The sequence below is a fragment of the Hemitrygon akajei genome, chromosome 12 (assembly GCF_048418815.1).
Source record: "Hemitrygon akajei chromosome 12, sHemAka1.3, whole genome shotgun sequence".
NCBI lineage: Eukaryota > Metazoa > Chordata > Chondrichthyes > Myliobatiformes > Dasyatidae > Hemitrygon > Hemitrygon akajei.
Window position 1 is genome coordinate 72,317,143 of NC_133135.1, and position 17,985 is coordinate 72,335,127.

At 40.5% G+C, this 17,985-nt stretch overlaps 1 protein-coding gene across 2 annotated transcripts in view; it reads left to right on the top strand.

Annotated features, from left to right (window-relative positions):
* dennd1b (DENN/MADD domain containing 1B) overlaps positions 1 to 17,985 on the top strand; it is a 328,593-nt gene that overhangs the window by 6,272 nt on the left and 304,336 nt on the right. For both annotated transcript variants that reach the window (XM_073063504.1, XM_073063505.1), the window contains exon 2: positions 3,963 to 4,027. In XM_073063504.1, the coding sequence (XP_072919605.1) occupies positions 3,963 to 4,027 (65 nt within the window). The remainder of the gene's footprint in view (positions 1 to 3,962; positions 4,028 to 17,985) is intronic.

Below are 17,985 nucleotides of genomic sequence, written 5' to 3' on the forward strand. Positions count from 1 at the left end.
CAGCTGGGTGCTTAAGATGATAACAACCGAGTAGATAAAAAAAGATCCAGCCTTTGACGGCAGGTGTGCCAATCGCCAGAAGCAGTATGCTGCTGATACAGCTAGGTGATCCCATAGCCATAGCCAACAGATCAGATCTGCAGAATCCTGGCACAGCTATTTATGAATGGTGATGGCTAATAATGTATTTAAAGGCATTTTCTGTTCTTAACATTCTGGATGTAAACACAAGAGATAAGGTTGTAATAATCTTTAGCCAGAAGTGTTAAGTGAATTAGTTCTGGTCAGTTACTTTCTCACCAATTTAATCTGAAGTGTCATCTAGGTGCTGGGTGGCCATTGAAAAGGCCACATACAGCAGAGAAAAGGGCATTTGACTCGCCAAGTCCATAACAATCAAACACCTATTTACACTAATCCCAGTCCAATCCCATTACAGGTGTTCCCCATTTTATGAACACTTTACTTTCTTTTTCAATATTTTTATTAATTACTTGCATAGACAAATACAAAATACATTATGAACACTCTACTGACGTACAGCCTTTACATATGAACGAGACCAGCAGGATGGATTTGCAAGCTGCCGTGGGAACTCTGTTCATAACTGTATTTCCAACTTACAAACTGTTTGGGTCACGAACAGTTGATAGGAATGGAACCCTGTGGTAACCCGGGGGGACACATTTATTCTCCCCACTTTAAGGGATCAGTGACTGTTCCATTAAGCAATACTTGCTTTCTCGATGTGTGGAATACTCGTGTTCCGTTTGGAGTTTACCTTTACTGCAACCTCGGTACAAGTGTGTAGCAAAAAGCTGAATTCCAATATTGAAGCAAGTATGACCCTTCAAATCATGGCAACGTTTGACTGTGTGATATCAAGGAGCTTTGGAATATTTTGATTTGCAATTGAAAATCTGATGACAAGTCTGAAGCAGACTATAACTCCATGGCTAACTCACAGGCTTGGGCTGGTGTGGGAACTAATCATTATGCCACAGCCTATCAGGCCGTGTTCATTATTAGTAATAGTTTTAAGATCCAATCCAATAGGAGAGAATATAGCCACCTCCCCTGACTTGAATAGTATTAACATCATTACCAGGGACATCCTGGGGTCTTTATTGTTCAAATGCCTAACTGTTCTAAAAACATAGATAGTGCAGCTACAAGAGCAGTCCAGAGGCTGAGTAAAGTTTTCTGATAGACATGCCTCTGAGATTCTGAAGTCTTTCTACAAGGCATTTTGCAGGACATTATGAAATACTTCTCTACTTCCGCTGTTGCTTCAATAATGCAGCTCTGATAATGTGGACACCATCTAAGTCAAATAGCCTTTTGGAATCAATAATATTAAAGAGAATGCCAAATGTTTCTTCAGATACATAAAATGTAAAAGAAGGTCAGAGTGGATATCGAACCACTGGAAAACAATACTGGAGAGGTAGTAATGGGGAACATTGAAATAGTGGATGAACTGAATTAGTAGTTTGCACCAGTCTTCACTGTGGAAGACACTAGCAGTATGGTGGAAGTTTCAGGTGACGGGGCATGAAGTGTGTGAAGTTACCATCACTAGAGAGGAAGTTCTTGGGAAACTGAAAGGTCTGAAGTTAGATGAGTCATCAGGACCGGATGGTGTACACCTCAGAGTTCTGAAAGAGGTGACTGAAGAAATCGTGGAGGCATTAGTAAAGATCTTCTGGAATGGCTCTGGAAGACTGGAAGATTGCAAATGTCACTCCACTCTTCAAGAAGGGAGAGAGGCAGAAGAAAGGGAGCCTTTTCTGACTAGCTGCCAGTTAGTCTGACCTCAGTGGTTGGGAAGATGTTGGAGTTCATTATTAAGGAAGACGTCTCAAGGTACTTGGAGGCATTAAGGTAAAGTCTTGCCTGACAAATCTGTTGGAATTCTTTGAAGAAGTTTCAGGCAGGATAGACAAAGGAGGACTGGTTGATATTGTGTACTTAGATTTTCAGAAGGCCTTTGGTATAAACTGAATTGATTTTATTTCTTACATCCTTCCCATACATGAGTAAAAATCTTTACATTACTTCTCTGTAATTTGTAATGAATAATATGTACAACAGGACAGTCAATATAGCACAGAAATACAATTCTATCAGTGTGAATTAATCAGTCTGAAGGCCTGGTGGAAGAAGCTGTCTTCTTCCTGTTGGTCCTGGCTTTAATGCTGCGGTACTGTTTCCCAGATGGTAGCAGCTGGAACAGTCTGTGGTTGGGTTGACTCGGGTCCCCAATGATCTTTTGGGCCCTTTTTATGTACCTGTCTCTGTAAATGTCCTGAATAGTGGGAAATTCACATCGACAGATGCTCTGGGCTGTCTGCACCTTTCTCTGCAGAGCCCTGCAATTGAGGGAAGTACTGTTCCCATATCAGGCAGAGATAACTGCCAGTCAGGATGCTCCTAATTGTGCCTTTGTAGAAAGTCAGGATTTGGGGACTCATGCCAAACACCTTCAACCGTCTGGGGTGAAAGAGGCACTCTTGTGCCCTTTTCTCCACACAGTCGGTATGTACAGACCACATGAGATCCTCGGTGATGTGTATGCTGAGGAACTTAAAGCTGTTCACCCTCTCAAGCCCAGATCCATTAATGTCAATAGGGATTAGCCTGTCTCCATTCCTCCTGTAGTCCACAACCAGCTCCTTTGTCTATGCAACATTGGGGGAGAGATTGTTTTCTTGACACCACTGTGTCAGCATGATGACTTCTCCGTAGGCTGCCTTGTTATTATTTGAGATAGGGCCAATCAATGGGGCTGCTTAATAATCTATGAGCCCTTGGTATTACAGGGAAGATTCTAGCAAGGATAGAGCAGTGGCTGATTGGCAGGAGCCAAAGATTGTGAATAAATTGAGTCTTTTCTGACTAGCTGCCAGTGACTAGTGTTGTTCCACAGGGGTCTGTGTTGGGACCAATTCTTTTTACATTTTGTTTTAATGACTTGGATGATGGAATTGGTGGCTTTGTTGCAAAGTTTGAAGACAATATGAAGATAGGTGGAGGGGCAGATAGTTTTGAGGAAGTAGAGAGGCTACAGAAGGACTTTGTTAATTTATGAGAATGGGCAAAGAAATGGCAGATGGAATACAGTGTCTGAAAGTATATGGTCATGCACTTTGGTAGAATAGTCAAAGGGTTGACTATTTTCTAAATGGAGAGAAAATACAAAAAATCTGAGGTGCAAAGGGACTTGGAGTCCTTGTGCAGAATTCCCTAAAGTTTAATTTGCAGGTTGAGTCTGTGGTGAGGAAGGCAAATGCAATATTAGTATTTACTTCAAGCGGACTAGAATATAAAAGCAAGGATGTATTGTTGAGACCTTATAAAGCACTGGTGAGACCTCACTTGGAGTATTGTGAGCAGTTTTGGGTCTCTTATTTTAGAAAGGATGTACTGAAAGGAGAGATTTCAAAGATTTCTTTCACTTTACTTCCCAGATCCTTACCTGGGTTATCTGGACAATGTATGGAATACCACCTTCAGTTTCCTCTTCATCTTGGATGCTGTTAAGATGTAAAATGTATTTCTCTGTGTGACCATTATAAATGGGGGCCAATTTTTGAAATCAGTCTGACCGTTCACAAACTAATAACTCTGGAGGTGTACCACCACTTCAGCAGCTGGAGAACACCTTCACCTTTCTGAGGGAAGTTTTTGGATGGTTAAAAAATGTTGGTCTGCCTTGCATATGTTTTCCTATATGAATGTGATTGAAACATCATATTTTGTTAATGAATTATTCAAATTTGTTAAACAAAGAGTGGGTTTGGTGATTGGAAGGGGTGCTGCAAATGAGGTTTGAATGTAAAGTTTTTCTTACATTGAGATTTGGTCATGTATTAATTTTCATATTTATAATTGATGGAGTATTTCTGGTGATTGCTTAACAAATCTGTTTTACCAGATAAATCAACCTTATCTTTCAACAGAGAGAGCCCAGAAAGGACTTTCGATCTTGTCTTCAAGGTGACCTGTCCGGCTTCTGAAAATGAAGGTAACTTGCATTGTGGCCATTCAGTTGTTTTGAATGTTGAAGAACTACCAGTGATTTGTTAATTAGCCTGCCATTGGTAATCACATTTTTCTTGCTGTCTTTTTAGCTTACTGAATTCTTCTGGGAATACTATTCCAGTTTCAGATCAAAAAATGGATACTGTGAAGCGTGATTATGGCGAAAGTTGCATATATGGCATAAGATTGTTTTCCTTTTTCAGTCAGAAGTTTAAGTCCTGTGGTGAAAGTTAATTCTCATTCTGACATCCCACATGCACACTTGTTGAAAATTAGCTTTACATTTTACAATTTGACAGTTGCTTTTTTAAAGTTATTTTCTTGATGTTAAGTTCTATGAGATTAATTGGATTTGTCATCAGTTAATAGCAGTTAATTGATTGAGTCTACTTTCCTGTCCTGTGCGGTGTAACTAGAAGCAAGTGCTGATTCAGAGAAAGAGTACTGCAAAGGTGTGAAGAGGTGACTAATAGGGTAGTTGTAAATTTTTAATGGATCAGGTGTATTTTTAATACTCGTTTGAGAGTGTACCACATAAGAAATTATTTGAAATTTAGATTAATACACAGGGCAAATCAGCAAATTAAACTGTGATTAAAAGAGAAGAAACTGATTTGGATTTAAGGGAGGTTTATCAGATTGACGAATTTGGCCATAATTGTCCCAGAATCTGTGTTCTGAGAGACTGGGTGAGGCTGGTGGAGCAAAGTAGAACAGTTACAAGTCAGGTATTTGGGCATAACCCTACTGTTAAAGTGGAAAAAGATGCCCTCAACATGGAGCATTTTGGCTTAACCAGCTTGTATTATTGGTTTATCCAGTCAACCCCCTTGTCACAGCAGTTTGGGTAATAGAATTCACAAATCACAGATGTAACAGCATCGTGATATAGAAAATCAGAATATGGATCATTTCCGGGGAACACAGCCCTGTGTAATGCAGGAGTTGCCTATAAACTGAATTTAGTCTCCTGTTGAAGGAGAGTGAACAACCAGCTAATGGGAAGTACAGTTTACTAAAAGAGTAAGTGAAATAAATCATCAGGTTGTACATTTTCTGTTCCCAAAGTCTTAAATGACTCAACAACAGTGTGGAAGTGAGACATTTTGGGGAATGCTTTTTATTTTCGGTTCCTTTGCATGTTCAGTAAAGTCTCCAGATTTTCTTTTGTGTAGGGAGTTGTTGAAGCACTTATTCTGGCAGTTCCAGTTTCTGTCCCCTAAAGTGGACATGAACTCTAATGAGGAAAGTTAAATCAAAATTCAAAGTAAATTTATTATCGAAGTGCATATAGGCAACTATATTCTACTACCTTGAGATTTTTTTTTGGCAAGCATTTGTAGGAAAAATAAAGAAGTACATTAGAATCTTTGAAAATCCATATATAATCAAAGACTGACAAACAACCAATGTGCAAAAGAAGACAAACTGCCTGCAAAAATAATACTGAGATTATGAGTCGTAAAAGCTTCTTGAAAGTGAGGCACAGTTGTGGAATCAGTTCAGAGCTGTGGTGAGTGAATCTGGTTCAGGAGCCTGATGGTTGTAGGGTAGTAACTGTTACTGAGATGTGAGGCCCCTGTACCAAATGCCTGATGGAAGTAGGAGTAAGAATTAAACATGACCTGGGTGGATGATGAATGCTGCTTTCTTGTGGCAGCGCTCCATGTAAATGCACTCAACGGTGGGTAGGGCTTTACCTGTGATGGACTGGGTTGCAGTCACCATTTTCTGTAGCCTTTTCCATTTCTGGGCATTGGTGTTTCCATACCAGACTGTAATGCAGCCAGTTATTTTACTCTTCACTGTGCACCCATAGAAGTTTGTCAAAGTTTCCGGTGACATGCCAAATCTCCCCAAACTTCTAAGAAAGTAAAGGCGGTGTTGTCTTTTCTTTGTGATGCTGGTTCTAGGACAGATCCTCTGATTATGTTAACACCAAGGAATTTAAAACTACTGACCCTCTGCACCGCCAATCCACTAATGATGATTGGCTCCTGGGGACCTCCAACTTTTTCCTTCTGCATTTGTTAATCATGTCTTGGATTTTGCTGACGATTGAATGAGAGGTTGTTGTCATGGCAACATTCAGCCAGATTTTCAGTCTCCCTCCTACATCCTGATTCATTACAGCCTTTTATCAAGTGTGTGTGTCTATGGGTAACAAATTTAGAATGTTATGTATCAGTTGAATTGTCTAACCCAGGGACCTGAAGGCAATTGAGGAAACATGGAAATATGGTGGGCTGTGTTGAACAGCCTTTCAATTTTATTTTGTACTGCAGTTGGTTAAGCAATAGCTCATATAATGATTCATCCATGTGTCTATGTCTGGATTTAAGGAGGAATTTATTTAGCTGCATGGCCAATTCCCTATACCTCCACCCCCATTTCCTTTGTTTTTCAAATGCATTTTCTGGTATTTAAAATTTATCATGAAGATTAAAGTCCTCTTCTTTTGCAGACTTGCATTTAGTCTGTTCCAGTACAAAAACAAACTCTTGAATGTGTTGAGTAATAAGTGTATCTAAAAGCAGTTCCTTAACAGGCTAAAGTGAGCTGATGTCTAGCCTTGAGTATCTCTCAATCACTTTCCTGGTTGATCCAGACAAGTCACAAAACACAAAGAAGCCTTTGTTGTTGCAGTTGTATTAGAATCGTTAACGTGTTCTGCACAGGAAGTTTTAAAAAATTCAGAAATTTTGTTCTTGAAAACTTTAAAAAGGGTATTAGATGATATTTAGCTGAAAATATTGAACACTCTTGATGTTCCTGGTACAAGGAACCTAGTACTGGGATATGGTTTTGAATTTTTTCAGCATCATAGTATTCTTGAGGAGTAACTTAATCATATTTTGCCCCCCCCCCCCAACTAGTTTATGCTTATGCGGTAAGTATCCCAGTTATCTGACTTTTGTTTTTCGTGTTTAGAGGAACATGATCAATCTACTTCCTTTATGATTCAGTATCAGCAGTTAGGTTTGTGAGTCAATCAATCATTGTTGAAACCAAGAAATTTTGAAGTTAGAAGACAATTGCATTAAATACAAAATAATGTTTAGGCAAATTCAAAATTGTCTTCAAAGACCAAAAACTGGAAGAAATATGGAGGAACAATAAGAAGAATTAAGAAATGTAAAGTACTGGAGCCCTGAAAAGGAATGGGCAGGAGTTATAGGAACTGGTCTTGCTCTGAATACAGTTATATTCGGCAGAGAAAGAGCTTGGAGGCAGCTTATTTTGAGCTTGAACATCAAGAGAAGAAAGATCAGAGGAACAGTCCTTGTTCTTGGTAAAACTGCAAACATAGGTTGTTTGTTAGAGTTGGCATGTTTTTTGCTTGGATGTTGTCCAGAAATTGCAACAGGGTTTGAAAGCAAAATTGGATAAGTGTTGGACTTGAACCATGATGCAATTTAAAATGTGAGGAAGCAGCTGTAAATTCATCAGTTGTTTGAAAATTCCCCTCTCCATCCCTGGGGTTCCCCAACCCTTCAAGACACCACCCAAATCCAGTTTTGCAAAATGGTTGTTACTGTATATTGTTATGTGGAAGAAAGCTACAGAATTAGTGTTTTAAAAATGTTTGTATTTACAAATGTAGTTGGAAGGATGCACCCACAGTTCTCAGGGTCACAGCACTATGTGGGTTAGGCATTTTGTGCAATGAGATGTGACTACAAAGAGACCTTGCTGTGTCCTGCATGGTAGAAGAAATGTGACTGTGCTGAAAGGCAAGTTGTTCTGTGTTGACTTGTATCCTTGAAGGAGAAAGGTTGCAGTTTGGTTTGTTGCATATAAAAGTCAGCAGGAGATTTTAAAATACAGTGTTATTCCTTTTTATAGTTTTCATGTGGTTGCAGTGGTTATATGCAAAATTGCAATTTGGGCATTTTAAAACGTACTGCATGACCCGGAAATTTGTTTTTAACTGTTTACTGCATCAACTTCTGAGGCAGCAGCATTTGCACGTTGTTGCATATTGAATAGCTTGTCCCACATTTTATTTCCTGGTGCAGGGCTTCTACCCTGGGGTGGGTTTAGGGGAGTATCTAGATTTGGTGGGTGGTAGGTTTCGTATCATCATCCAGTTTCAGCATGATGATGGTGTAAGAGTAGATTTGGCCTCAGCTTCCTTGACTATGGAGGGAGAAACTAACAGCACTCTTGTGTACACTTTGCTCTAACTTATGTACTGTATATTTGTGTTCCTGCATTCATTTGCATCACCCACTTTGATGTGAGGTTGTGGTTCCTTCTTCTGTCCACCCTTCAGTTTAAAAAAAAAGTGTGCTGATACTCTGATGTGTTATTCTGAAAATTGACTTTGGTTCTTTGATGCCAGAATGTATTGTGAGAGGGGAGCAGTTGGTATTGTGGGTACTTCCCATTCAAAATGATATCTCCATTTAATTTGCAGCAAGATATTTATTGTTACATTATTTTTAATCAGTGTAAAACATAATTAAGTACAAGATGATTTGTTGCTGACATATTGTGATGTCCCCGTTCTCAGGTTTCCTAAATATTAACCGATTGCAGTATGTCAGTTCATTCTGCATCTGTCAATTATCTTTTTTAAAAAAGATTATATTTGTTGTTTTAATTTGAGATACAGCACAGAATGGGCCCTGCTGGTATTTCATGCTATGCTGCCCGGCAACACCCGATTTAACCCTAGTCTAATCACAGGACAATTTAGAATGACCAGCCTACCAATCAGTACATCTTTGGACTGTGGGAGGGAACTGGAACACCCAGAGAAAACCCACATGGTTACGAACTCCTTACAGGCAGTAGTGGGAATTGAACCCTGGTCGCGTCGTGCAAACCACTACACTACCGTTATGCTGAATGTAGCCTTTCCAATGATATGCTTGATTGCCAAGATTTGCTTTTAGGAGGTTAAGGTGCAGCAGAGTTGAGTCTTTGTTATTTTCATTTGAATTATCATTCCTACATTTGATATATCTGTCCCTAACTACCTGTAACTACTTCTGGTGAAGTCTTTCCCATGGTGCTGCAGAGGAAGTTGGTAATGATACAGCTGAGTGATTTGCATGAGCATATAGAAGTTCAGAGTTAAACACATTCCTGTAGGTGTGGTGTCTCTAGCAGGCTACAGTCAGAAAGCCTGGCATCAATGATTTAGATGATGTTTTTATAATAACCCAGTAATTTCACCATCACTATTACCAAGATTAGTCATTAGTCATTGAAACAGGTCCTTTGGCACATTGCCATCTGCACCATGCAATAGCCACCCTTTTTACCCTAATCTGACATTAACCTCATTCTCTTCGACTCCCCCAGATTCTACCATTCGCTTACACACTAGGAGCAATTTACCATCGGCAAGTAGCCTACAAACCTGCCTGTAGTTGGGATGGGGGAATGGGGAAACCTGTGCTATTGTGGGGAGCAGGGAGACTGTGTAAACTCCACATAAACAATCTCTGAGGTCAGGTTTGAACTTGGGTTTCTGTCACTATGAGGCAGGCCTAGTTGTGCCACCCTAAAAAAAACCTGTTTTTATTCTTTTTATATATTTTACAATCCCAGACTATTGTTAGCTGGAAGTTATGGTCCACAGCTGGTTGGTAGGTTTTCAGTTTGTGTCTGTGAGGTACTGGTGTAGGAATTTAACTGCTGTACCTCCACTGTGAATATAATTCCTTTGTATTAACTCTATTATGACTGAGGGCTTTTTGGGGATATTTTCATCGTCGATCCCAAGAATGCTGCATTAGTTGCTCAAATTTACTGGCTTCAGCAAACTGGCAACTTCCAAAACTTCCACAGTGATTGTGGTGACCTCGTTCCCACTTCCTATTAGCTTGTGACTTCAAGATGAGGCAACATTCCGGATCATGTTTGATGCCTATGTCAGTGTTCTCTGGAAGCAGTGCTTGTACCATCTTCTTGCTGCTCTCTTTGTTGATTGAGGTTGGGGGTCTACTGGTGATGCAAAATGATTGAGAAGCCCCAATGCATCTCCTTGATCAGGGGTTCCCAACCTGGGGTCCACAGACTCCTCGGTTAAGCGTAGCGCTCCATGGCATAAAAAAAGGTCGCGGACCTCTGATCCAGATTGTGTAAACACTCGCAGGCAGGAAGGATAGAGATGAAATCCGGTAGTAGGGCTGCCTGCGTACTGTTTTGTCTTGGATCAACTAGGCTAATGCGTACTATAGGATGGGAAGAAGTGTTCAGTTGTATTTTTAATTTAAGCTTTGTAATTGCCAAAAACACTTTGAAGGTTCAGGAGGTGAGTCATTGCTCTGAGTACTCCACCTCTGTCTTGTCCTTGCATAATCATCTAATTAAGTCTCAACATGAACCCCTGCCCCTGAAAGTTTTAATATTCATTGGTATTTAATGCTGTGAGTGGCTGTCAGCACCAAGGGAAAGCGCATTGTTAAGGTTGTTGGGTTTCTTTTCCACCTGAGGAGATTGTTTCATGTTGTTGTATCATGTTACGTTGGTTGCACACCTTATCTAAAGACAGGCTGCCGCCATTGCATGTATTTCCTTGCTTAGACATGGAAAGTTTGCTGGATGCTTCTTGTCTAAGCAAGGAGATGGATGGCAGTGATACTCAGCCTGACACACAAGTCTGAATGAAACACAGAATTACAGTGCTCTGGTTCCAGGACACAGGTGCATGAATATCCGAGGCTGTCTGTAAAGTAAGACTGAGTGAACTTGCACATTTGCCATAGTGTGATGCTGCAGTTGAACATCCTCAGAATTGAAATAAGATAAGGCCATGTGTCAGAGAGCTGAAGAGGACGTGGTGAAATAGATAAGAACATAGTATTTTAGATTTCGTAGTCCCTGTGACAGCATACAGGAATTCAGCACTTACTTTAGTATTGTTTTTCTTCTGGGTTATATGTTACTGAACTGAGTGGAAAAAGACCACATTTATGGCAACAATTGGTTTAGGTACCTACAGTTTAATTTGGCTGTTGGTTGATTGGAGTTGCTGAGCATTCACCTTGAGTTTAGTAAAATATGTGGCAACCATTTTGATAAAATACAGGTGGCGTGAAAACTGGTGGATGAATTAATGAGTGGTTTGTCATGGTTTCATTACCATCTGGTCAAATGGGTGGAGAATGTGCATTTGGGCAGGAACACAGGATGTGGGTGGGTTCAGAAGGACTGAAATCCTATTTCTCCCTCGTGACTGTTCGTGGCACAAAAGGCCATTGGCCATGTATTCCTAAAGATAATTCTTTTCACTTCTTTAGGATAATTATTACATTTGAAGAATCTGGTAAGGCAGATAAAATTCTGCAAATGGAAGAATTATTTCAGGGAATGAATGTCAAATAGCCTTTAGTGCCAAAACAGTTGCAATCACTCCCCCCCCCCCCCCCCCCCCCGCCCCACCCTCTGTTCAGGGCCCCATACAGTCCTTACAGGTGAGACAACACTTCACCTCTGAATCTGCTGGGGTTGCCGTCTATTGTGTCCAGTGCCTCCTCTACACTGGTGAGGCACATTGTAAATTGGGGGACTGCTTTGACAAGCACCTTTGCTCCAATGGCAAAAGTGGAACTTCCCGGTGGCCAAACATTTTAATTCCCATTCCTGTTCCGACATGGCTGCCTTTTGTGCCAAGAATGAGGCCGCCCTCTGGGTGGAAGACCAACATCTTGTATTCTGTCTGGGTGGCCTCCAACCTGATTGCATGAGAATTGATTTCTCCTTCTGGTAAAAGAAATTCCCTCCCCCTCCCCCCTTCTTCCATTCCCCACTGTGGCCTCTTATCTCTTCTCACCTGCCTATCACTTCCCCCTGGTTACTCACCTTATTTCCTTGCTCTTATGGTTCACTCTCCTCTCCTATCAGATTCCTTCTTCTCCAGCCTTTTATCTCTCCAACCCACTTGGCTTCACCAATCAGCTACCTATCCTCCTTCCCCTCACCTCCCTGTCTTTTTATTCTGGCGCCTTCCCCCTTCCTTTCCAGTCCTGAAGAATAGTCCTGGCCCAATATGTTGACAGTTTATTCATTTCCTTGGATGCTGCCTGACCTGCTGAGTTCCTCCACTGTGTTACAAGGGAGGAATAGCGAGAGTGAGGCTTGCAACAATGTACGTGGAAGTACTCTGGAAACTGAGAATGGGAAAGGAGGTGAATGCTCCCCTTCTAAAGCATTCGGAAGAAGTGCACAAGCTAAGCGAAGAATGTGTATCTGTGTGTGAGGTTGGGGCGAGTCTACTGCTGCACTCTGCATGAAGGTGGAAAATTAATGCCTTCAAAATAAAAAGAAACAAGTTAAATCAAATTAAATGGTTAAAAGGTTAAAACTGTCTTATGTCATTTGTTCTAACCTTTAGACGGATTAGAAATGGAAATGGCTCATAGACTTGGCATGGAAACTGATCAGAATAGCCTTTTAACAGGAAGGCGAAATACACCAGACTGAGATTGAAATGGAGTTGAAAGATGTTTAAAACAGATAGCTTAAAAAGGACACTAAATAAGGCGCAAGGAAAGCTGACTGAGACGTCAGCTCAGTTACGTAATAATGTGAAATGCCCGAAAGAACAAGGAGCGCTGGTGTGGAAGTTCAAAGCAGCAAATTGTTGAAAAACCGGCTGGAAACAGTGAAGCTGCAGGGAGTGTATTATAGCAAGCTATGTCTGACAAAGAAAGAGATCGGAAAATCTGTGGAATAGCATTTCAGTGGGTAAAAATTGTACTTCAGAAACTGCAGATGGCTTAGCCAATAAACAAATACTTACGGGAGAAGCATAACTTTCACTATCATAACAAGCTCAGACAAATTACAAAATGTCACCATTTGGACCTGGAAGTTTTATAAAAGTAAGTTGCTGAACTTTTGACAATGCAGAAGTGGTCATCAGCAAAGATTGTTCTGCACAAAAATGGGCTATGTTAGTTGACTTTGCCGATGCTAGCCATGATGTCTGTCAATGCTAATTCCATTTGCCTCATTAGATCTGTATCCCTCTACACTTTTCCTTTTGAAGAACCATTTTAATTCTGCCTGCCTCTTCCACCAATTCTGACAGACCACTCCAGATGACAACCATGCTTTGAATAGAAAGTTTATTCCTTCGGTCTTCTTTAAATTTATTCCCTCTCACCTTAAACTCGTCTAGACACCCTCCCATGGGGAAAACAAAATTGACTATATGTACTATCGATGCCCCTCACACTTTTATAAATCTGTGTGCAGCTTTTGCCACCTACCTACAGGAAAGATGTAAATAAGGATGAAAGGGTACAGAGAAAATTTACAAGGATGTTCCTGGATCTGAAGGACCTGAGTTATTAGGAAAGATTGAATAGGTTAGGACTTTATTCCTTGGAATGTAGAAGATTGAGAGGAGATTTGATAGACATTTACAAAATTATAAGTGGTAGAGATAGTGTAAATGCAAGCAAGCTTTCTCCACTGAGGTTGGGTGTGACTACAACCAGAGGTCATGAGTTAATTAAGAAAGGTGTCCGTCTTCCTTTCCATTTTGACCTGAACCATTGACAATTCAACAATTCCTTTCACTCTCCCCCCCCCACCCTTGAAAGATACTGACTGACCCACTGAGTTTGCTTTTGTGCTCCAGTTTCTAGCATCTATGGTGTCTTGTGTCACCAATGTGCTTAACCTCTCCTCAGGGAATAATTTTCCTTCCCCCAGTTCAGGAATCTCTCTGTTGAATTCAGCCCTTCTGATTTCAGGAATTTTATTACCATTGATAATATAGTGAAACAAGATTTCGGAAGCAATCACAAAATTGTTCAAATATTTACAAAATAGTCTATAAATGGAGCATAAGGATAATAATATTAATAGTATATATTATATACTATATTAATAATATATGTATTAATAGCAAAAGGATAGTGAGGGATAAAATTGGTCCCTTAGAGAATCAGAGTGGACAGCTATGTGTGGAGCTGAAAGAGATGGGGGAGATTTTGAACAATTTCTTTTCTTCTGTATTCACTAAGGAGAAGGATATTGAATTGTGTAAGGTAAGGGAAACAAGTAGGGAAATTATGGAAACTATAACGATTAAAGAGGAGGAAGTACTGGCGCTTTTAAGGAATATAAAAGTGGATAAATCTCTGGGTCCTGACAGGATATTCCCTAGGACCTTGATGGAGGTTAGTGTAGAAATTGCAGGGGCTCTGACAGAAATATTTCCAATGTCATTAGAAATGGGGATGGTGCCGGAGGATTGGCGTATTGCTCGTGGTTCCATTGTTTAAAAGGGGTTCTAAGAGTAAACCTAGCAATTATAGGCCTGTCAGTTTGACGTCAGTGGTGGGTAATTTAATGGAAAGTATTCTTAGAGATGGTATATATAATTACCTGGATAGACAGGGTCTGATTAGGAACAGTCAGCATGGATTTGTGCATGGAAGGTCATGTTTGACAAATCTTATTGAATTTTTTGAAGAGGTTACAAGGAAAGTTGAGGAGGGTAAAGCAGTGGATGTTGTCTATATGGACTTCAGTAAGGCCTTTGACAAGGTTCCGCACGGAAGGTCAGTTAGGAAGGTTCAACCGTTAGGTATTAAGATTGAAGTAATAAAATGGATTCAACAGTGGCTGGATGGGAGATGACAGAGGGTAGTGGTGGATAACTGTTCGTCAGGTTGGAGGCCGGTGACTAGTGGTGTGCCTCAGGGATCTGTACTGGGTCCAATGTTGTTTGTCATATACATTAATGATCTGGATGATGGGGTGGTAAATTGGATTAGTAAGTATGCAGATGATACTAAGGTATGGATAATGAAGTAGGTTTTCAAAGTTTGCAGAGAGATCTAGGCCAGTTAGAAGAGTGGGCTGAAAGATGGCAGATGGAGTTTAATGCTGATAAGTGTGAGGTTCTACATTTTGGTAGGAATAATCCAAATAAGACATACATGGTAAATGGCAGGGCATTGAAGAATGCAGTAGAACAGAGTGATCTAGGAATAATGGTGCATTGTTCTCTGAAGGTGGAATCTCATGTGGATAGGGTGGTGAAGAAAGCATTTGGTATGTTGGCCTTTATAAATCAGAGCATTGAGTATAGGAGTTGGGATGTAATGTTAAAATTGTACAAGGCATTGGTGAGGCAGAATTTGGAGTATTGTGTACAGTTCTGGTCATCGAATTATAGGAAAGATGTCAACAAAATAGAGAGAGTACAGAGAAGATTTACTAGAGTGTTACCTGGGTTTCAGCACCTAAGCTACAGGGAAAGATTGAACAAGTTAGGTCTTTATTCTTTGGAGCATTGAAGGTTGAGGGGGGACTTGATAGAGGTATTTAAAATTATGAGGGGGATAGATAGAGTTGATGTGGATAGGCTTTTTCCATTGAGAGTAGGGGAGATTCAAACAAGAGGACATGAGTTGAGACTTAGGGGGCAAAAGTTTAAGGGTAACATGAGGGGGAATTTCTTTACTCAGAGAGTGGTAGCTGTGTGGAATGAGCTTCCAGTAGAAGTGTAGAGGCAGGTTTGGTATTGTCATTTAAAGTAAAATTGGATAGGTATATGGACAGGAAAGGAATAGAGGGTTATGGGCTGAGTCTAGGTCGGTGGGACTAGATGAGAGTAAGTGTTCGGCACGGACTAGAAGGGCCGAGATGGCCTGTTTTCGTGCTGTAATTGTTTTATGGTTATATGATATGAAGAGGAGTGATGTAAAACATTGTAATTGACATGTGTTCAGACAGCATTATGTTGTATTCTGCTGTATACGCACAAATTTCATGATTCACTGTATTTAGCAAAGTCATTCAATCTCAACATTTCTTTCAGGAAAGTGCCTTATTTTTGTCACATTTCATACACCAGCCATCTTCCGACATTAAATTGCTGAATTTGCATGCTGGGAAGCTGAGGACATTTAGATCTTGTTTACGTGGGCCTGATTTTCAATTCTGTCCAAACAATGAAAGGCCAACACACCACCCACTTCCCTTTGTTTTTAATTAAAAAATAACTTAACCTTTTCTGAGCATGACTGTATAGCTTATGAATAACGTAGCAGAAGCTGAATTAAGTTTAAAATTCAGTTCTTAAGCGAAGATGAAAACTAAGAATATGTTTTGTATAAGGTTATTCTTTCTTTTGGAAAAGATCTTGGATTGACAGCTCAGCTCATAGAATAAAAGCACTATTTTCAGAGTGTCAACTCCACCTACCTGGACGTGAACTATAACAGCTTTGTGGTCACTTTCAGCCCACTCACCTCAAAGCGGATGAGTGATAAGCTTTCAATTCAACAATTGTGTCAGTCACAAATTTACTAGCAGCTAATTTGCCCTAAAATATGAAAATCGATTTTCTAGAGAAAGTTGCATTCTTTGGGTATCACTTCAGCCATTGCCTTGGTGATTTTGCTTATAAATTTACACTGTTATAATTTTCTGAAGTACAGATTAATAGTTGCAAATGAATTTTGTAGCTGCGAGTCAAAATGACCAAGTGGCACATTTGCACATTAAGGCATGGCCCAGAAGTAGGGAAGTGTACAAACATATGGTTGTTACAAAAGAATTATGTGGGAGTGTTATTATTTACTTGAGCGTAAACTAATTCCCTCGCTTGTTGTAGCATTGTTCTTAGTGAATCTGAAGGATCAGTGGGTGTGCGTTGGAACTTCACCCCACCGAGCTGGAACTGAGCCTACTGGAGGAGAAAAGTTACTGATGAATTAGGAAACTCCAAAGCCATGCCTGAGAACTTATTTTAAAAAAAGTTGTCTGTTATAAAAATTATTGTCTGTTGTTGGAGACGCCATTGGTTTGTAAGTGATCGTGAATGCAGGTAAATTTGCTTTCCGGCATTTGACTCGTACACACACTAAATCCGAAAGCAAAAAAGTGCAGCTGGTGAGGTCAGCCCAGGTTTACCTGACACATCATTGTAAGGACTCAAAAGAGCTTACAATAAGGAATGGGGAAATGCATTTGGTTCCTTTATTTTCAGGCTCACTGCAGTTAATGCAACACATGCAAAACACTAGAGGAACTCAGCAGGCCAGGCAGCATCTATGAGAATGAATAAACAGTCGATGTTTTAGGCCTAGACTCTTCTGCAGGTCTGAAAAGGGAGGGGGATGACCCCAGAATAAAAAGGTGGCGGGGGAGGGGAATTAGGATGGCTAGAAGATGATAGGTGACCTCAGTTGGGTTGGAAACATAAAGGAATGGAGAAGAAGGGACCTGATAGGAGAGGAGAGAGGACCATAGGAGAAAGGAACAGAAGAGGGGACCCAGGGGAGGTGATAGGCAGGCGAGGAAAGGTAGGAGGCCAGTGCAGAACAGAAGAAGAGGGGAGGGAGAGAGAATTATTTTAACAGGAAAGAGAAATCAATATTCTTGCTGTCAGTTTGGCGGCTACCCAGACAGAATATAAGGTGTTGCCCCTAGCATCACACCCTGTTGATCAGAGCGGATTGGAGCAGATCCAAGTTGGTCCTCATGCGGGAGTTGATATGTTTCATTACCAACCTCACAAAGCACGTCATCACAGTAGCTGTAAGTTTCCTTCTGATAACAACAATCTTTCCCTCAAGTCTTCAGTCTTGTTCTCCGGTGACTATACATTTGTTAACAAGGTACTGGGTAGGGGAGTGTTTGGTCTGGCTTGAAGTGCTCCCCTCCTCCCTATCTTTCAGCCATGGCGAAATGGTGCTGTACCTGTATTCCTGAGAGTTAAGTCCACTGAGGGCATTGGAAGATTGTGAAATTGCTGGTTCATCACGGCTATTCTAAAATACGTTGCTGAAAGAGAAAGCACAGGCTGCAGATTGCCGTGAGAGTAGTTCAGAAGTATATTTAGAAGTTTAGTAAGCTGTATTTCACCAACGCCATCTTATCCAACTTCACTCTGACCTGTTAGTTTGTTTCCTTTCAGAGCTTGAGACCAAGTAAACTAACCTTAAGCTGGACATAATT